The sequence below is a fragment of the Leucoraja erinacea genome, chromosome 25 (genome assembly GCF_028641065.1).
Source record: "Leucoraja erinacea ecotype New England chromosome 25, Leri_hhj_1, whole genome shotgun sequence".
Classification (NCBI taxonomy): domain Eukaryota; kingdom Metazoa; phylum Chordata; class Chondrichthyes; order Rajiformes; family Rajidae; genus Leucoraja; species Leucoraja erinaceus.
The window spans coordinates 19490352-19512860 of NC_073401.1; the positions used below are offsets into that span (position 1 = coordinate 19490352).

At 42.1% G+C, this 22509-nt stretch overlaps 1 protein-coding gene across 4 annotated transcripts in view; it reads left to right on the forward strand.

The window, feature by feature from the left end:
* Window positions 1-11710, forward strand: part of specc1la (sperm antigen with calponin homology and coiled-coil domains 1-like a) — a 57372-nt gene extending 45662 nt beyond the window's left edge. For all 4 annotated transcript variants that reach the window (XM_055655921.1, XM_055655922.1, XM_055655923.1 and 1 more), the window contains exons 14-16: window positions 5385-5501; window positions 6738-6797; window positions 8016-11710. In XM_055655921.1, coding sequence (XP_055511896.1) covers window positions 5385-5501; window positions 6738-6797; window positions 8016-8105 — 267 coding nt within the window. In that variant the 3' untranslated portion in view covers window positions 8106-11710. The remainder of the gene's footprint in view (window positions 1-5384; window positions 5502-6737; window positions 6798-8015) is intronic.
* The last annotated feature ends 10799 nt before the right edge of the window (window positions 11711-22509 follow it).

Genomic DNA, 22509 nt, shown 5'->3' on the forward strand with positions numbered 1-22509 from the left:
GTCAATCTTGGTTGAAAGGCGTTTGCGTGATTACAGTGATGTGTGAGTATTGCGGTTTATTTGAGAGTGGGATGGGGAAGTGGGCAAGGTTACTGTATTTTGATTCATTATAGAATTTGCTTTTGTCTGGGATGATTTCCATCTAAATGTTCCGGAGACTGATGTCCGGAGTCCTCTACACGGGGATTGCAATTTACTATAAGTGATGATTGCTTATGCAAATGCTCTTAATGGAGCATTGGAAGAAAATTATTTCACAGTAAAAGGTCATTGTGTGCTGAGTTAAGTGATTGACATGCTAGGAGCAGCAGGCATCGACCCTCAGTAAACCCACATTCATGCTAACTCTGGCAGCAGCTTGGTTTCCTGCCTTGAAGCAGGGACCGGCCATCATTAACTGAGATTTGAATCAGCTGAGACTATATAAAGACTATGTTCCCACCGCGCACTGAAAACATTTTAACAAAGGCTTTCCGATGCCAAAACTCTTCTATTGAATTCCACGCAGCTCTGAGTCAGCTGTTTATAGTTTGTATGATGCCTGTGATTCGTGACACGCACAATTACATCACTTCTAGCCAGAGAAAGGGGTGACAATGTTAGGAAAAGGAGTTCTAATGAAACAGGAAATGAGCCAGTTTAGAATTGTTTGATCTTTAACACCTCAATACAAGCTTGTTTGTTTGATTGATTTAATGATATGGAAATTATTTTTTAAAGTCAAAGGACTATATATTTAATGGCGTCAACCATACAGAAACAGACAGTCCATTTAAATGCCTATTGTCACATGCGAGATCCCGGACACTAACCTAAGAATCTATGTTCAATGGATTCTGGGCAAGAACCAGCAGAAGAGTCGTTGAACATCTGATGGTGGATTCTGAATTACTGGCCTGAATTTCACAGTCAGTGACGAAAGACTGATGCAAATAAATCTTTAGCTGAGCCGTATATCTCATTGTGTTAAAATTATATTGACTGAAATATGCTGAACAGTATCTATGCAATAATAGAAACAAGGAACAAGGGTTTTCAAAAGACACATACTGCTGGGTATCTCGGCATCTCTGGAGAGCGTGGATAGGTGTAGCAAGGCTAATAGAGATGTAATTGTGAGAGATATTAATTTTTCCAATATACACTGGGGCTGCCAAAGTGCCAAGGGCTTAGATGGGGTAGAATTTGTCCAATGTGTTCAGGAAAGTATTCTGAGCAATTTGTAGAGAGCCCAAAGCTTTGGAAGAGGGCGAAGCTTGACCTAGTCTTAGGAAATTGGAACGGGCAAGTGACTGAAGTGTCGGTGGGCGATCCTTTTGGGACCAATGACCAATGACCACAGTTCTATTAGCTTTAAAATAGTTATGGATAAATTCAAGGTGGGTCCACAAATGAAAGTTCTGAATTGGAGCAAGGCTAACTTTGGTGGGAGACCAAAGTTGATTGGAGTTGGTTTGCGGGCAAAGGGACGTCCCAAAAGTGGGATGCTTTAAAAAGATTTATAGTGGGAGTTCAGGACATTCATGTTCTTCTGGAAGTGAAGGGAAAGGCAGCTGAGACTAAGGAATCCTGGATGACAAGAGAAATTGAGACTCTGGTTAGGAAAAAGAAGGAGGCATGGGCCAGGTATAGGTAGTGGGGTCAAGTGTATCGCTGAAGGGGTTGAGGGCATTAAAGAAGGAAATCAGGAGGGCAAAAAGGGGGCAAGAGATGGCTCTAGATGATCAAATTAAGGAAAATACAAATTGATTTTACATTACATTAAGGGAAAGTGGATAACTAGAGAAAGAATAAGGCATCTCAGAAATCAAAGCAGTCATCTATGTGTGGAACCGTAGGAGATGGGTAAGGTCCTCAATGAATATTTCTCTGTTTTCACCATGGAGGACCTGAAGGTCAGGAAACTTGTGACAGTTAATGGAAAATGTCTTGAGATCAGTCCATATTAAGGTCAGGGGGGTGCTAGACATCCCAAGGCATATGAAGGTAGATAAATCTCCTGGGCCTGATCAGATATATCTGAGAACATTGTGAGACATATGAATCATCGTCAGATACAGGTGAAGTGTCAGATGACTGGAGGATTATTAAAGTTGAGCCTAACATCTGTGGCAGGTAAGTTACTGAGAGGATTCTGAGTGCTAAGATATATATACATTTGGATAGACAGTGCCTGATTAGGGATAGTTGGCATGATTTTGTTCCTTGGAGATCATGTCTTCCAAATTTGATTAGTTTTTTGAAAAAGTAAGCAGAAAGGTTGAGGAAGGTAAGGCTGTAGACATTATCTACATAGACTTCGGCAAGGCCTTTGACAGTGCTCTGCATAGCAGGCTACTCTGCAAGATTGCACGGGAACCAGGAACAGGTAGCCAACTGGATACAGAATTGGCTTCATGGAAGGAAGCAGAGGGTGATGGTGGAAGGTTGTTCTTCAGACTGCAGAACTGTGGCTAGTGGTGTGCCTCAGTAATTGGTGTTGGGGATTTGCTATTTGTGGCCTATCAACAATTTGGATGAGAATATTACATGACACAATTAGTAAATGTGCAGTAGACACTAAAGTAGGTCATATCGTAGACAGTGAAGAATGTTGTCAAAAATTACAGCAGATTCTTGATCAGCTGAGCAAACAAGTGTGCTGAGAAATTACTAATTACGTTCAATGCAGATAAGTGCAAGGTGGTGCATTTTGGGCAGGACCTTCGCAGTGACTGGGAGGCCTCTGGGGATGTTCTAGAGCACAGAGATCTGAGAGTACAGGTACATAGTTCCTTGAAAGTGCCGTCACTGGTAGATAGGATAGTGAAGAAGGCTTTTAATACATTGGACTTCATTGGTCAAGGTACCGAGTATAGGCGTTGAGATCCGATGTTACAGTTGGACAATAATTATGGTCACCCTGCTATCATAGGGATTTAAGTTGAGGGGGCAAGATGGGAACCTGAGGGGCAACTCTTTCTCTCAATAAATGGTGGATATATGGAGCAAGCTGCCAGAGGAGTTAGTTGAAGCAGGTACTCAAACTGCATTAAAAAGACACTTTGACAGATACATGGATAGTAAAGGTTTAGATGGATGTGAGCCAAACAGGGTCAAATAGGACCAGCTTAGATGCGACATCTTGGTCGGCATGGACGGTTTGGGCCAAAGGGTTTATTTCCGTGGTGTATGACCCCTATGGCTCTTTAACTCTAATTTAAATAATTCTTTTGTTGTTCCTTACAACATAAACAACATCATATTTTCCCATGTCTTATTCCATTAGTCAAATTTATGCCCAGTCACCAAACCTGCCAATACGAACTGCTTTCCTCCTCATTGCTCACTTTCCTACCTATTTTTGTGTTGCCTAGAGATTTGGCTGAAATACATTCACTTCCTTTTCTCGCCTTTATAATGTAAACAGTTGCAGTCCCAGGCACTGATCAAATGTGGGAAATCGGAACAATCATGTGCCCCTGACAGGAAGTGTGTCCAGCTGCAGCTCCTCTAAGACCACATGAATTGTTTGGAGCAGTGATTGGACACACTGAGGAGCATACAGGAGGTAGAGAGAGTTATAAACAGTAGTGTCAGGAAGGCAGCCACATCATAGGTCCATCCAGATGGATGGATGACTCCTAGGAGCAACAGTGATGGAAGGTCTTAAGTCTTTGTCTCTTCCCTCCTTGTTCTCCCTCTGCGCCGAGGCGATCCAGACGTACAGGTTTGTAGGTTAATTGGTTTGGTGAAATTGTAAATTGTCCCTAATGTGTGTGTAGGACAGTGTTAGTGTACAGGGATCCGGGCTCGACTTGGTGGGCCGAAGGGCCTGTTTCCGCTCTGTATCTCAAACTATAACTAGAATTGTGGCCTCACTCTATCGAAGACATTTCTTTTGTCCTTTCGATTCCTCTCTTACTCTCTCTGCTATTTAAAACTATCTTGTTTTTCCTCTTCAACAGTTCCGATGAGGAGTCTCCCGACGTGTTAGCGCTCTTTTTCACAAATTCTGCCTGATCTACTGCGTGTTTCCAGCTTTTAATGTTTTTTTAATCAACAATCTGAAAGACAGGTAAAAACATGTTAGCAGTCAAAGGCTTGAGAAACACAATCAGTCCCATGCCAACCAATGAGACTGATGCATTCTTGCATCTTCAAGCACTTTGCAACAGCCAGACTTCAGTCCCCATGAATCTGTATAAAATTACGGGGGCCTATATAAATCAAAAGGGATTAGCCAAAAACCAACAGGCAGAGAATTAAGTAAGTGTAGGCAGGAACTGCAAGTGCTGGTTTAAATTGAAGATTGACTCAAAATGCTGAAGTAACTCAGTGGGACAGGCAGTATCTCTGGATAGACATGGGTGAAGTATCGGGTTGAGACCCTTCTTCAGACTGGAAGTCAAGGGAAAGGGAAACGAGAGATATAGGATATAGAGAATTAAAATAAATAAAGGGAAGATGGATAAAATTGTTATTCGTCAGGGGTTGAAAGGCATGAAATTCACTGTTTGAGAGTCTGCTGGAAGCTTCATGATCTGCAGGACCAGAGTCCCAACGTGTGAACATGGAATTACTGTAAAACTATTTATTGACCAGTGTGGATGTAATGGGCTGAATTACCTTCTGTAACATATTTTGTGTGGTTTCTTGTGTTTGATTTGCATCCAAAGTGTATGAAAAGGTGGAACTCAGTCTGGTGGTTAAAGAGGAGAGTAAGTATTTGGTGGATGGGGAAGTATTTGCAGGAAATGTTGATGCAGATGGTGCATTAGAATGGAAGCAGCTAAGAGCAGTCGCATGCCCTCATGTTACAAAATATTAAATAATCATCCATTTGTTAAACATTCTCTCCGCTACTCACTTCAGACAGTGTTTAGTTTAGTGTAGAGATGCAGCATGGAAACAGGTCCACCGAGTCTGCAGTGAACAAAAATCACCCATGCACTAGTTATCCCAGTTTTGCATTCGACACACCAGGGACAACTCACAGAAGCCAATTAACCTACAAACCTGAATGTCTGGAATGTGGGGAGCACTCTGAGAAAACCCACGCGATCACAGAGAGAAAGTATGAACTCCGCACAGACAGCATCCATGGTCAGGATTGAACCTAGGTGTCTGGCGCTGAAGGCAGCAGCTCTACTGTGGCGCCACTGTGCCAGTCCAGGTGGCTGCAATGTGTCAGTAACTGGCCACGGTATCAGTGTAATGCTGGAGTGAAATCTGCGAACCCTTATCTAACAGGACATAGGTCACAGCATGAATAAGCACAAGATGGTGGAATGCCTTTCCTCCTACCCAATACTTTACACCGTATTTTAACAAGTGACAGTTCAGTGAAATGTTAACCAACAGCATTGGATTATTCAAAGTATTCTGCTTCTTTCTTACCCTAGAACATTGACATCACAAACTTCAGCAGTAGTTGGAATGATGGGCTTGCATTCTGTGCCGTGCTTCACACGTATCTTCCAGCACACATCCCATATCAGGAGCTGAACAGTCAGGACAAGGTAAAAACAACATGATGATAATATCAATTGAAAATACTCTTTTGGTAATACTGTGGACACTGAATGCTCTTCACAATTTGCAAATGTACATGGTTTTATTTTAACATATTTTGGTGCCTATCTCATTTGGCCTTAATTGCGTAGTGTAATGGAGAGCTGATGGAAATCCTCAGCTGGTTCATAATAGGTGCATAAAAGGGGCCTGGGATAATTCTTCCAATATTCCAAATCTTTAGCTCTGCCAGATATCTCATTGTGCTAACGTTGCACAGACTGAAGTATGTTGAACAGTCTATGCAATTGTAGATACGAGGAACTGTAACAACAAAACCCGGAACATTGAGCTGCCAGTCGTGTCCCACTCACAGCCACATTTCTACAATGACCACAACATCATAGTCATCATCTAATTCTGTTGATTATACTCAAAGAAGGAAGTAAAAAGCCCAGACTAGGCAACAAGAAGGATTTGTTCAATGGATCCCAAACATGAGATGGCAGCACCAAAGTTGGATTGGAGACAGTGGGCTACTTCCTTTTCGAGAATAAATGGTTCAGATGAGATTAGATTGAGGTGTATAAGACCACAACAGATGTAACTGGGGTCACAGTTTAAGGATAAGGGGGAAATCTTTTAGGACCGAGATGAGAAAAACATTTTTCACACAGAGAGTGGTGAATCTCTGGAATTCTCTGCCACAGAAGGTAGATGAGGCCTGTTTGTTTAAGAGGGAATTAGATGTGGCCCTTGTGGCTAAAGGGATCAGGGGGTATGGAGAGAAGACAGGTACAGGATACTGAGTTGGATGATCAGCTATGATCATATTGAATGGCGGTGCAGGCTCGAAGGGCCGAATGGCCTACTCCTGCACCTATTTTCTATGTAATTTAAGAGAAGCTGTTCCTCACAGAAGAAGATCTGGGATGCAGACTATAATAGTTAAAATGCAGATTTGTGAAGTAATTTATTTGGTAGAAATTGAATCATTCGTGGTTTCGGAACGAAAATTGCCCTTGAGGGAAATTAGAGGAAAGAACCGGGGGAAACATTGTATAGGGTTGACGTGATAGCCTGCGCGGTCTTTTGTGTCGTAACAGTTCTGTTCTGGATCATTCTATATTAACAACACAACTCCCCAGGTGGTGATGCAACAAAAAGTTTAAGATTTAGAAATGTAATTGTCCACTGGATGGTTTGTGACAGCAGACTTGATTGTTTGTATTTCTGTTTTACAGCGTAGAAATTTTACTCTTGCCTTCCAGGCAGCTGAAAGTGTTGGCATCAAGTCTACTCTGGTGAGCTTTTCAATGAAACACAAATTAAGTAGTCAACAGTTAAACACATTATCGAAGGCACTTCATTCTTATTATTCTCCTTGTAATGTGGTGTTATGCTCCCAGGGGTAGTAAAACAATTTGTTTTGCTTTTTATTTATGTATAGATTTTTAGCTCTAGTGTGAATGTTAATTTGATCATGCATGATTGTGCCCAGCTTTTATCTACTGGTGTGCAGGGCTGACAGTATTAGCCAGACTGTTGTGTGACCTTTGTGCAGCCTCAGATGTTCATTGAATGTTTATTCTACTAAAAAAACCATGGTTTGTATTTAATATCGTACTGAAATAAACTAAAGGAAAATTCTATAATTATAAACAAAAAAATTAATTTTTGTGTTGGCAACCAAACAGCATTGTGGTCTCAGATTTGAGATTCAGTCAGCAAGACATATCTGGCCTGAGATATTATGATCTACCCCCTGTGTGAGACCTGAAGTACAGGTGGCAATCATGTACAATCAGAGTTTGTACACTGCTTTGTACCACTTTCTAAATATTTCGCTCCATCAACAGCCCATAGCTTGACTTGATTATTTACACTGTGAGCACACCATGAAACAACCTCAAGAATCATGGACTCATAGAGAACGGAACCAGGCGCTTTGGCGGAACCAAGTGCCCTTGCCAACAAAGATGCCCCATCTACAATAGTCTCACCTGCCTACAATTGGCCTATATCCCTCAAAACCATTCCTAACCATGCATCTGTCCAGATGTATTTTAAATAGTGATATAGTACCTGCCTCAACTACTTCCTGGGTCTTTAATTTCATTTTAACCAGTGAATGCATCATGCATAGCTTGAGACTCAGATGCAAACACCAAATCATGCCAGGTTCTGAAGCATGAGATATTGATGGTATGCTGTGTAACATTCTGGGACTTGAGATACAGTTGGCACACCTGCGTTGACTAGGTAAGAGCCCATTTTATGCCATTTCTCAAATCTTTTACTCTAAGGGCAATTTCCATCTCCCAGGTGGTCGTAAAGTGTGGGTTTTGATGTATTTTGCATCACACTGTGCTTGTTTTTGCTGGAGATAACTAAAACAATGCAAACTCCACTGACTGAGAGGTTCCACAATAAAAAAAATCCTGTGGAAAATGTGAGATTTGTTTACTCTTGTGCAAATTATCAATCCTTATAATACAATTCTGTTATGTTTCCCGTTCTAGGATATTAATGAGATGGTGAGCACGGAACGGCCGGACTGGCAGAGCTTGATGCAGTATGTGACAGCAATATACAAGTACTTTGAAACATGAATCTTGCAACTGTGACCAGCAGAGACATTGTTTGCAGAGCAACTGTTGGCTTTGGGCAGAAGTGTTGATACTGCTCTTCACTATACAACCCTATGCTGATCGACACTGTCTCATTCCAACAACTTCAAACAGCATCACTTTGAAGATAAATAATATTCCCCTGGTTCTCTAATACATCTAGTGAAGTGTTGTGCTGCTGAGGGGTATCACCAGGTTGTGTGTTCCAACATACTCTGCTGATGTGTGCTTGCAGAGATATACTGTTGAATGTACAACGTCCAGTAGAAGGAAAGCGTATTATCAGTTCCAGATAAGCTGCTGAGAAGAAAGATTAAGTTACATGGAAAGGTAAAGGCAGATTGTTTACAGGTGTTAGTCCATTCTAACCAGTAAGATCCAAAGTGTTGTCCTGCAGCAATGGCCATTTCTATTGTAAAACCTTCAGCTCACAGTGAATCTCAAACATTAGCCTTGAAACTGCCAAGATAAATCAGCCGAGCAAAGATTTTCAAGGTGAATAATTGACCTGTTTAGTATTAGTACTTGACCCTGAGGAGGGTACTCTGCACTGTCCATTGACTCTGTCGAATCCTAAAATCATGCTTCATAGTTTATTGATAGACTTCCCCAAAGAATCAGCTGCCTGAAGGATTACTCTTTCTCCTTGTGGAATGGAGATTAAATCCAACCCAGAGCAATGTGGAGAGGTCTGCTGTGTCAAAAAGCAGTGTCTTCATAACTATCCTTACTTAGATCCTCACCAGTTCAAGACCATAACTTTTATTTCTGCCCATAATGATGTTTTTCATTTTCTTAACGGAAACTGAGTATTCGTTATCATAAACAGCTCCTTTCCCTTACAAATCTGTCAAAGTGCATATTTGAATTCTACATGACTTTGTTAGGGATTAAGATCATTATAAGACAGCCATGTCAATCTGATCTGTAACGTCACCCTCACAAATCTATCAATTTCACATCTTGTGCAGTCTTATCAGGCACATTATATAATCCGGATTTAAAATCAAAGTGTAAATCTTTATGGCAGTTTGATATTTGAACTGTTCCATTGCATTAGCTTGTCAGAAACCATTTCTGTAGGCAAAGCTCAAAACTACAAACTTACCATTACCAAGACATAAATCAATTAGCACATGATGGTTGCAGAGGGAATTAACTTTTTTTTAAACGTGCATGCTACAATGCCGCTATTCTCAGGTCAGCTCAGAGCATTTCAGACAACATGCAGTAAATTTACACTGCACATAAACCATGCTGTAGATGCCATGGGATGGTTCAATGGTGCTGTGTTGAAGCAGCATTATGTATGTATTTAGTGTATGATGTGCCTGTGCTGGGAATGCTCTAATGGATAACTGTCGGGGAAGACTTATTTTTTTCTAATCCATGACTTACCTGTACCAGGAACATTTTAGTAACCTGCTGCATGAACTTTACCAAGCTCCATAAAAGGCAAGAATGTATCAAGGAATTCAGGAATAATGCAGTACAAGAAATTGAAGTATTTTATCTCTCATCTGCTGCTCTCAGTTTAAGTGCTGCCTTGATAATGTTACCAGGGTGTTGCAGTGATTAGGCTGCATATAAATGTAGAAAACACATCAGTTTTCCATCATTACCTCTAAGGTGTAAATGCAAGTTTGAGTTTCTCAATCTCCATTCTGGTGAAGATCTTTGCCTGAAAGCGTCCCATCTCTTTTTGACTGGCAATGCATATTTTAATGGGTTTTATTACTCCTTGCATATTAATTATAATATAAATAAACCAGGTGTAACTGATGGAAAAATATTCTGATGGACTTCTATCAGATTGTGCTATGAAACTGGTTGAAGATTCTGATGAACCTCTAACTGACTGTGCGTATAATTGATGCAGATTGCTAATGGCCCTCTAGCATCTGTCCCAAAAGACTGATGGAATGTCCTGACGGTTCTCTTCCACATTCCCCAGTCCAATTAATGGAACATCCTGATGGATCACTACCAGACCGTCCTGTACAACTAAAGATAGATCCTGATGGTTCTCAACCTGTCTGCTTGTACAACTGATGCAATCCCCTGACACATCTCTGGCAAACTTCCTGAGATTAGTGATGGAATATCCAGATGGATTTGCGGCTTATGTAAATGGTGAAATGTTAGGACTTGACAAGACTGCCCGATGAGCTAATGGTGTCTCCAGGATTAGGCTGCGATATGCTCAGAGCCTCTTTCAGAGCCAGGTTTCTAGAGGTATTAGGTGCACTGCCACAGTGGCCCTCCAACGGAGAGCTGAGATTATTGGTTCCTGGGGAACTCCACCAGGCTGCCCAAGTTGGCCATTGTGTGCTGTGTGTAAATGGTGCCCCAACTCTTTTGTTTATTTGTAGTGAATATTAATACAGCCTCTTTATACCTTCACTTTTTGACACACACTTTGCTTTATATGTCTCAGCACTCACTGTGATCGAAAGAAAAGTTTAAAAATCTAAATGGAAAGACAGGTAACAACTGAAGGTATCTTGAAGGTAGACACAAATGCTGGAGAAACTCAGCGGGTGAGGCAGCATCTATGGAGAGAAGGAATAGGCGACGTTTCGGGTCGAGACCCTTCATCAGGTATTTTGAAGGCCAGTTTACATTAAACTCATCTTTGTTATAGCACTCCTTGCTGTCTAATCTCTGAAGTAACAAAGATTGCTTTTTCAATTAACATGCATAATTTCTGTTAAAATATATTATGCCTTCTGTTACGGACTTGCATTTTTCTTCTAGTTATTCCTCCTGGCCCCAGTCGTTGCTGTTAAAGTTCACTGTAGTTTATTTTCTGAGACAGTGACTCTTTTGGTCAAGCACATTTTTTTTTTTTACAATAAATAGCCTTATCCCATTGCAAGGTGCCTAAACTATGCAATGTTGTCTTCCCCTTATTACACTACACATCTTGTGATCCATAATGCATTATGTGACAAATATCGCGATGTGCAGATTGAACTCCCAAGCATATCCATTCTTTGAAAGTTTTATCTTCAGCGATGGTTGTTATTGATACACATCAGTAACTTGTAATAAACACAGCAAATGCTGGAAGCATTAAGCAGGTCAAACAGCATCTGTGGGAAAAGGAGCAGAATTAACATTTCAGGTCTCTGACATGAAAATGTTAACTCTGTTTCTCTCTCCATAGATACCACCTTACCAGCTCAGTGCTTCCAGCATTTAACGTGACTATTTCAGATTTCTAGCATCTGCAGCCTTTTATCCTTCAGTTACTTGTACTTTGATTCAGATCCTGTATTACTAAATGTTTAATTCTGCAGCTCTGCTCAGTATTCAAAGCTATGGGCATTATTTATGTTATTTACTTATCAGTAGGAGTGTGTGCCAGCCACGCCATGTTTCGTAGAAAAATCATGTATTTTATTGCATATATTTGGAATGTCTTACACTCTGCTATCACAATACATGCATTAAAGTGCTAGTATCCAAGCCAGGCACTCATTGCAAGGTGTACAGGTTGTTCTTTGGCCATGTTTGCTGAACATCCATGATTAACCTTAAGAAGTGTAACATTATACACATTAAAGGTCCACTTTTCTTTGCATTAGTAATGATTTGCTTTTATTCTCCCTTTCCCGAGAAGGTCTGATGAAAGAACAAGCTCCATCCCATGACAGATTAACCATTTCACGAATTAATTGTTGAATTTCACTCAAGCAATCCGATTGTTTCTTCATTTCTTATACCAAATCAGCAAGTGATTCTTCTGCCTCCCAATGACAACAGCCAATTAGTCAACTTGTATATCACTGCCATGTGGGAGGAAACTGGCGTACATGAAGTAAACCGCATCGTGACATGGAGGGACTGCAAACTCCACGCAGATTGAACCTAGTCATTGGATCTGTGGGGCAGCAGTATTGGTGACTGCTACATCACCACTTCTAGTTACCTGCCTTCTTATTGACCTTCATCCCTTTTCCCCACTCGCAGCCCTCCCTCTTTGCTCCCACCTCAAATTCTATCCCCATTGCCTGCCTTTCCCTGCCTCTCTAAATTCCTTCTTCTGCCCTCCTTCCTTTGCTCTCCCCACACGTGCTTCTCCTCCCCTCCTTCACCTTCTCCTCTGCCCACCTCCCCTCCTCTTCTCTACCACCTTACCCACCTCTTCTCTTCTGTCTTCCCCTCTCCTTTCGTTACCTCAACCCTGGCACTTCTTCTTCCCCCTCCCCCTAACCTCTGCTTTCCCCACTCTCGCCCCTGCTGTGCAGTCAAATCTCCATACTGATTGGAAACCGACGCTTTCGTCCGACATGACCATATCAACACTAATCCTACTTACCAGCACTTCTAGCCTCATATGCATTAACAAATCAAATGTTTGTCCAGAAATTTCTTCTAAGTGGTGTTTGCCACCAGTCAGCCGGTACCAGATTGTAACAACCCTCTGCCTTGCTGTCCAATTTTAAACACCTCTGTAATGGGGAGATGTCTCCTGTACATACCTTCCCTATGTCCCTCATAACGTTGTACATCAGGGTCCCACAAACACCTGAATCGCCATGGCCAGTGAAGATTTTTAAATGTCTGTCAGGGTCCGCCAAAGCAGACTTTCCATGATGAATGAGCATGTCCCACAGGTTGAACCAAACTACATGGCTAAATAAGAAAGGTGTAATACTCTGACGAGGTTATACCATAGGCCTCCCAATAGCCTGCAGGAGTAACAAATATATCGAGAGATAATTGAAAGGTGTAAAAACAACAATGTTGTAGTGAATGCCTTTACATTCCTCAATATTGACTGGGATCTCCTTACTGCTTGAGGCTTAGGTGGGACAGAATTTGTTAGATGCATCCACGAGGGTTTCCTGAAGCAGTATATAGATAGTCCAACCAGAGGAGGAGCCACGGGAAACAAGCCTGCCCAGGTGAGCAGAGTTTCAGCAGAAGAGCGTTTTGGGGACAGTGATGATAACTCCTTAAATTTTAAGAGCATGGATAAATCTGGATCTCAAGTGAAAAGTGCTAAATTGGAGGAAGGCAAATGACAACAGCATTAGGCAAGAGGTGGGAAGTGAAGATCAGGACCAGCTGTTAATGAGTAAGTCCAAATTGGATGTGTGTTAGTTGTTTATAGGCCAGCTGGTTACAATTCCAATCTAGCATATTCCAGTGAGGAAGAAAGACAAAGATGACAAGGTGTGGGAACTTGATAATGAGAGATGTTGTACATTTAGTCAAAAAGTAAAAGGAGCATAGGTAAAGTTAAGAAAGCTGAAATTGGACAGATCCTTGAAGGATTATAAAGAAAAAAAGGGAAGAACTCAAACAGAGACAGGTTGGCCCAAAGGTGCCATGAAATGTCCTTGACGAATAGGATCAAGGTAACTGCCGAAGACTGCAAGCCAAAGTCAATCCGAGTTTCCCCAACTGTAGACCATGGATGAACTCTGAAATCCACTCCCTAGTGAAGACCAAATCTGTGGTTTTAAAATCAGGTGACTCTAAATTATATGGGAAATCTAGGTACAACCTTCGCAAGGCCATTAGGGATCTCCAGAGACAATACCAAACCATGTTGGAGTCTCAAACTAACCACACACAACCCCATTAATTGTGGTGGAACTTGCATGCTATAATGAGCAGCATTCTTGGCAACAATCTTTCTTTAGAACGGAAACGAGAAAACACTTTGTTAGAATGGAGACAAGGATATACTTTTTCTTAGAACGGTGATGAGGAAACACTTTTTCTTAGAACGGGGATGATGAAACACTTTTTTAGAACGGAGACGAAGAAACACTTTTTCTTTAGAACGGAGACGAGGAAACATTTTTTCTCACAGAGAGTGGTGAGTTTGTGGAATTCTCTGCCTCAGAGGGCGGTGGAGGCAGGTTCTCTGGATGCTTTCAAGAGCAAGCTAGATAGGGCTCTTAAAAATAGCGGAGTCGGGATATGGGGAGAAGGCAGGAACGGGGTACTGATTGGGGATGATCAGCCATGATCACGTTAAATGGCGGTGCTGGCTCGAAGGGCCGAATGGCCTACTCCTGAACTTATTGTCTATAATGCAACCCCCCCCCCCAACAAGCTCAAGGCATGCTATGAGCAGAAAAATTAGTAGAATGCCGTCACTCACCCGGGTGCACATGTACCTACAGTCCTCCGCCACGGACAACATAGAGGCCTTCCTGAGTGAACCTGCAGAAAGTAACTGAGACAGATTGAGTTTCCGCTCATGTCCTCAGAGGTCAGGCAGGGCAGCTGGCGGGAGTATTACGGGCATCTTAAACTACCCAATCCAATCTGAGATTTCCACCAGTTTTAAAAAGGCCACTTTCATCCTGGCGCTAATGAAAAATGAGATAATATGCCTTAACAACTACCATCTAGTGGTTATAACATCCACCATCAACAAGTTCTTTGAGAGGCTGGTCATGACTCGCGTCAGCTCCAGCCTCGCAGACGGCGAGATCCACTGCAATTTGCCTACCGTTGCCAAAGGTTGACGGCAGACACCATCTCTCTGGCCCTTTACTCAACTCTGGAACATCTGGAAAACAAGGGTACCGGTGTCAGAATCCTATTTATTGTTGATGGCTCCACCTCAAACACCATAACCAACCAACCAAAATCATCTCCAACGTCCTGGACTTAGGACTCAGCACCCCCTCTGCCATTGGATCTTTGAATTCATGACCTGCAGACTCATGATCAGCAAAGTCAGGTTACAACAAATCCCCCACAATAATTCTCAACAGGGGTACCCCGCAAGGATGTGTTCTCAGCCCCTTACTGTACTCCCTATATACGCACAACCATGGCCAAATTTACAACTCCATTTACAAGTTTGCATTGAGGGCTAGATTTCAAACTATGATGAATTGGAGTATAGGAAGGAGATAGAGAGCTTCATAATATGCCTCAAGACAACAACCTCTGCTTCAGTGTCAGCAAAATGAAGGAGCTGGCTGTCAACTTCAGGAATTGTGATGGAATGCACACCCAAGTCTGTATGATGGTGCTGAAGTGGAGATGATTAAGAGCTTCAAGTGTCTAGGATTAACCATCATAAACACTTTATACTGGTCCACCTACAGTGAAACTACGGCCAAGAAAACACAGTAATGCCTCTACTTCCTCAGAAGGCTAACGAAATTCAGCACAACTCCAATGATCAATTTCTGTAGATGCACCATAGAGAGCATCCTATCTGGATGCACCACAGCTTGGTTTGAGAACTGCTTGGCGAAAGACTACAAGAAATTGCAGAATTGTGAACCCGCTCCAGTCCATCAGCAAAACCAGCCTCCCCAAACCCACCAATGACTCCATCTGCACCTCACCCTGCCTCGGAAAGCAGCCAAAATAATCAAGGACCACTCGCACCCCGTTATTTCCTCTTCTCTCTTCTGTCAGGCAGAAAATACATAAGCTTGGAAGCACCAAACACATGATTCAAGAATAGCGTCTTCCCCACTGTTATAAGACTTGTGACACTCATATGCTAAGGATGTATTTCTGATCTCCCAATTTCCCCTATTGCAGCCCTTGCATTTTTGTTTTACCTAGACATTCTCTGTACTTGTAACACTATATTCTGCACTCCATTATTTTCTCTCTTGCATCCTGATGTACTCATGTATGGTCTCGTTTTCCTGGAGAAAACACAGACCGACAACCTTCACTGCAAATCAGTACAAGTGACAACAATAAACGAAACCAACGCATGAAAGTTATTAGAGGGTATTCTGAGGGCTGGGATTTGGGAACAGCTCCATCCAAGACCGCAAGAAATGGCAGTGAATTGTGGACACAACACAGACCACCACACAAACCATGGGCGGAAATCCCGGGGTGGGGGGGGGAAGTTGGGGGAGCTCTCCCTCCAATGTTTTGAGAGGTGGGGGACAATCCCTCCATGTTTTGTAATCTGGATTTTGAAATTTGGTGAAAAAAAATTGATTAAAATCTTCATTTTCCGCGAGACAGTGGTGGTGTCACTGTTAAGTGCTTGTTAAATGTCTCTAGGAACATTGTATTAACACGATGAGTCACCAATTGTGTTTTGACCTTCAAGTATTACTGACAGTTCACTGAGAATTTCTTAAAGCTGTCTGATGCGGGTTCAATTACCATTTGAACAAATTGAATCTATTGGTGGATGGGAAAGATTTAAACAGGTATCGGACTTAAACGGGTCAGGTCATTAAGGCTTCCGGTCGAACGGGTTTCCAGGCTGGCTTGCAGGTAAGTTTCTCATTCACGGTCATTCACGTTATTTAGTATGTTTTTCCCATATCTCTCTCTCTTCCCCTTCCAAGCCTGGTTCTTCTGTTAACCATATAACCATATAACAATTACAGTACGGAAACAGGCCATCTCGACCCTTCTAGTCCGTGCCGAACACGTATTCTCCCCTAGTCCCATACACCTGCGTTCAGACCTTAACCCTCTATTCCTTTCCCGTCCATATAACTATCTAATTTATTTTTAAATGATAAAAACGAACCTGCCTCCACCACCTTCTCTGGAAGCTCATTCCACACAGCCACCACTCTCTGAGTAAAGAAGTTCCCCCTCATGTTACCCCTAAACTTCTGTCCCGTAATTCTCAAGTCATGTCCCATTGTTTGAATCTTCCCTACTCTCAGTGGGAAAAGCTTATCCACGCCAACTCTGTCTATCCCTCTCATCATTTTAAAGACCTCTATCAAGTCCCCCCTTAACCTTCTGCGCTCCAAAGAATAAAGCCCTAACTTGTTCAACCTTTCTCTGTAACTTAGTTGCTGAAACCCAGGCAACATTCTAGTAAATCTCCTCTGTACTCTCTCTATTTTGTTGACATCCTTCCTATAATTAGGTGACCAAAATTGTACACCATACTCCAAAATTGGCCTCACCAATGCCTTGTACAATTTTAACATTACATCCTAACTTCTATACTCAATGCTCTGATTTATAAAGGCCAGCACACCAAAAGCTTTCTTTACCACCCTATCTACATGAGATTCCACTTTCAGGGAACTGTGCACAGTTATTCCCAGATCCCTCTGTTCACCTGTATTCTTCAATTCCCTACCATTTACCATGTACGTCCTATTTTGATTTGTCCCGCCGAGATGTAGCACCTCACACTTATCAGCATTAAACTCCATCTGCCATCTTTCAGCCCACTCTTCCAACTGGCATAAATCTCTCTCTTCCAACTGGCATAAATATCTCATCTGCATACTTACTAATCCAATTTACCACACCATCATCCAGATCATTGATGTACATGACAAACAACAGTGGACCCAACATAGATCCCTGTGGCACCCCACTAGTCACTGGCCAACCTGACAAACAACCATCCACCTCTCTGGCATCTCCCATTCAGCCACTGTTGAATCCATCTTGCTACTCCACCATTAATACCAACCATTGAACCTTCTTAACCAACCTTCCGTGAGGAACCTTGTCAAAGGCCTTGCTGAAGTTCATATATACAACATCCACTGCTTTACCCTCATCAATTTCCCGAGTAACCTCTTCAAAAAATTCAAGAAGATTAGTCAAACATGACCTTCCAGGCACAAATCCATGTTGACTGTTCCTAATCAGACCCTGTTTATCCAGATGCTTATATATATTATCTCTAAGTATCCTTTCCATTAATTTGCCCACCACTGACGTCAAACTAACAGGTCTATAATTGCTAGGTTTACTCTTAGACCCCTTTTTAAACAATGGAACAACATGCGCAGTACGCCAATCCTCCGGCACTATTCCCGTTTCTAATGACATTTGAAATATTTCTGTCATAGCCCCTGCTATTTCTACACTAACTTGCCTCAATGTCCTAGGGAATATCCTGTCCGGACCTGGAGACTTATCCACTTTTATGTTTCTCAAAAGTGTCAGTACTTCCTCTTCTTTGATCCTCATAGTTTCCATAGCTATTCTACTTGTTTCCCTTACCTCACATAATTCAATATCCTTCTCCTTGGTGAATACCGAAGAAAAGAAATTGTTCAATATCTCCCCCATCTCTTTTGGCTCTGTAGATAGCTGTCCACTCTGACTCTCTAATGGGCCAACTTTATCCCTCGTTATCCTTTTGCTATTAATATAGCTGTTGAAACCCTTTGGATTTACTTTCACCTTACTTGCCAAAGCAACCTCATATCTTCTTTTAGCTTTTCTAATTTCTTTCTTAAGATTCTTTTTACATTCTTTATATTCCTCAAGCACCTCATTTACTCCATGCTGCCTATAATTATTGTAGATCTCTCTCTTTTTCCGAACCAAGTGTCCAATTTCCCTTGAAAACCATGGCTCTTTCCAATTTTTACTATTTCCTTTCAACCGAACAGGGACATAAAGATTCTGTACTCTTAAAATTTCACCTTTAAATGTCCTCCATTTCTCTTCCACATCTTTCCCATAAAACAAACTGTCTCAATTTACTCCTTTTAAATCCTTTCGCATCTCCTCAAAGTTAGCCTTTCTCCAATCAAAAATCTCAACCCTAGGTCCAGTTCTGTCCCTCTCCATAATTATATTGAAACTAATGGTATTGTGTTCACTGGTCCTGAACTGTTCCCCAACGTATACCTCTGCCACCTGACCCGTCTCATTTCCTAACAGGAGGTCCAGCAGGTACTTCTATGTATTGCTGCAAAAAACTATCCTGCACACATTTTACAAACTCCAACCCATCCAGCCCATTTACAGAATGTGTTTCCCAGTCTATGTGTGGAAAATTGAAATCTCCCACAATCACTACCTTGTGCTTACTACTAATATCTGCAATCTCCTTACATATTTGCTCTTCCAATTCTCGCTCCCCATTTGGCGGTCTATAATACACCCCTATAAGTGTTGCTACCCCTTTCCCATTTCTCAGTTCCACCCAAATAGCCTCCCTAGACGAGCCCTCTAATCTATCCTGCCAAAGCACTGCTGTAATATCTTCCCTGATAAGCAATGCAACACCTCCACCTCTTGCCCCTCCAATTCTATCACACCTGAAGCAACGAAATCCTGGAATATTTAGTTTCCAATCACAGCCCTCCTGCAACCATATTTCACTGATCGCCACAACATCATACTTCCAGGTGTCAATCCAGGCTCTAAGTTCATCCACCTTTCTTACAATGCTCCTAGCATTAAAATATACACATTTAAGAAACCCACTATCTCATATTCTCTGTTTATTTTCCTTTTTCTTCTCTCTCCCCTACATTTTGGGTCAGAGTGCTACCATTCTCTGCCTCCTGCCTCACACACTGACTGCTAGCTTTCCCAATTCGAGTCCCTCCCCCCAACCATACTAGTTTAAAGTCTCCCCAGTAGCCTTTGCAAATCTCCCCGCCAGGATATTGGTCCCCCTCGAGTTCAAGTGCAACCCGTCCTTTCTGTACAGGTCACACCTTCACCAAAAGAGGTCCCAATGATCCAGAAACTTGAATCCATACCCACTGCACCAGTCCCTCATCCACGCATTTATTCTCCACCTCGCTCCATTCCTACTCTCACTGTCGCGTGGCACAGGCAGTAATCCTGAGATTGTTACCTTTGCAGTCCTTCTCCTTAACTCTCTACCTAACTCCCTAAATTCTTCTTTCAGGACCTCTTCTCTTTTTTTACCTATGTCGTTGGTACCTATATGTACCACAACCTCAGGCTCCTCTCCCTCCCATTTCAGGATTTCTGTTTGCCGTTATTTTGCTTCAGTTTCATTTGTTTAAGTGTTATTTATCACGTTATAGCTTTTGAAAGATTCAAGCGGGTATCAGACACTTTCTAAGGGTTGAATCGGCCCGTTTGCTGGGCCTTTCATTGCCCGGCATAGCATAAATCGGCCACAGAATCTTCCATCGCTCCGCGGTCAGGCAGTCAAACTGCTGCGTCGAGGCGAACGAAGCTCCTGATGTTGAATCCCCCACCGGCTATTTTAAGCCGCGCCAGGGCGATGAAAGGCCCCGCAAAAGGGCCGATTCAAGCCCCACAATTTGGGGCAGACAAAGCTGTTGTTGCTGGAGTTCGGAGTCGGTCGCCAACTAGGTCAGCTCCAGATGTTACCGTCCACCGGGCCCTCGGCCGAAGCCTCGCGCGCGCACGTGTGTGTGTGTGCGCGCCACCAAGAAATTGCGCCTCCAAATTGTGTTCCCCGCATCCCATGTTTCAATAGCGATTTCTGTCACAAACAAACCTTCCTTCTATTGACTCAAATTATACCTCATGCTGCCTTGGCAAGGCCAGCAGCATAATCAAGGATGGGTTGCACCCTAGCCACTCCCTCTTCTCCCATCTGGCAAAAGTAAAGGAGTGTAAAAACGCACACCACCAGATAAGGGGACAGTTTCTTCCCAGCTGTTGTCAGGCAACTGAATCATCCTACCACAACAAGAGAGCAGTGCTGAACTACTATCTCTTTGATGATCCTTGAACAGACTTTATTGGCTTTACCTTTCACTAAATCTTTCCTTATCGTGTATCTATACACTGTACATGGATAAATTGTAATTGTGTATTAACAAAAGCTTTTAATTGTACCTCGGTACACATGACAATAAACTAAATTAAAATTGAACTGAGGGAAATTGAGATCCAGAGGGCATAGGTTTCAGTGAAGGGGGAAAGATTTTGTAGGAATCTGAATAGTAGCTTTTTCACGCAAAGGGTGGTAGGTGTAAGGAACGAGCTGCCGGAGGAGATCGTTGAGGCAGGGACTGGCCAGTAGTTTCCTGATATCTTTCCCCCTCCTTTCTCAAATATTGGGATTACACTAGATGTTTTCCGGTCTGTAGGAATCATTCTCCAATCCATGGAATTTTGGAAAATAACAACCATTCCATCAACATCTCCAAAGATGCTACCTTTAACATATCAGGTCATACAGGTCATGAGCTCCTGGTGATTGATCACCTTTTGATCTTTACTACAGTACTTGTTTTGTTTTACTCCAATGAAGAAAATGAACACTACAGCATAGGGCATAGGCAAAGAAAATATCTGCAATTAAAATAATGCCAAATTAAAGTAATTGCTTCTACCCACACATGTTCCATATTTCTTCATTCCCTGCATATCTAAAACCCACTTCTATCAGGTCTCGCAATCTCTGATGCTCCAGAGTAAACAATCTAAGTTTGTTCAACTAGGTAATACCCTCTAATCCAGGCAGCATTCTGGTAAACCTTTTATGCAACCTCGCCAAAGCCTCCACATTTTTTCTTGTAATGGGGAAATGTTGAGACCAGAACTTCATGCAATACTCCATTTGCGGCCTAACCAAAGTCCTATCAAGCTGCAAAATTACTTCCTGATTCATATTCGATGGCCTGACCACTAAATGCAAGCATATCATATGCCTCTTTCCCACTCTATTTGTGTTGCCACTTTCAGGGAGTTATGGTCGATGTTGTTAAGGGTCCTGCCATTAACTGTATACTTCTCCCTTACACTTGGCTTCCCAGGTGTAGCACCTCACACTTGCTTGGATTAAACTCCAATTGCCATTATCCTGCCCATATTCGTAACGGATGAATACCCTGCTATATTGTTTAACAACTTTCACTGTCCACAACTCATGCTAATGTCTTTCAGTTCCTCATTTCACTCTTATTGTTCACCAATTTTCTGATGTCCTCGGCTTCTAATATTTCTTCACTTTTTCTGTAATTTCCTATTTCCCAATTTTATTTCTCTGAAGGAATTCAAAATAATTGCACGTGTCAAAAACCTGAAATATAAACACTGGAAACACTCAGCAGGTCAGGCAACATCTGTGGAAATAGAATAGTTAATATCCGAATTGGAAAAGAGAGAAAGCAAGTTGGTTGAAGCTGCTAAAAGGGTATGGAAAGGTTCTGATTAGGGTGTGGCCAAGATTGCTGTGGGAATAGGATATAGGGATCTCTGATTGATATCATGCCCATACAACTTGTAGAATCATACAGCACAGAATCTAGTCCTTCAGTCACTTAGTCCAGGCAGACTGTGAGGCCGATCTATGCTAATCCCACTTGCCAGCATTAGACCTGCATTGCTCTCCGTCTTTCCCATCCAAGTACCTGTCCAAACACTGCTTAAACTTTGTAATTGTATCTACCTCCACATCCTCTAGCAGTTTTTTCCAGATTACCACCACCTTCTGTGTGGAAAAAAAGTACTCATCAGATATTCTTTATCTCTCATCATCTGTTCCTTCAAGTTCTAAACTCCCTTGCCCTGGGGAAAAAATGACTATCCTATCTGTGTCATAATTTTACAAATTATATAAAGTAGCTTTACAATCCATAGACCTTTGGTCTTTTGGCAATATTTTAAGAACTCTCTTTTAATCCCTCAGCCTCCTATGTTCTAGTTAGAATAAACCCAGTCTATCCAATCTCTCCTATAACCACAGCCC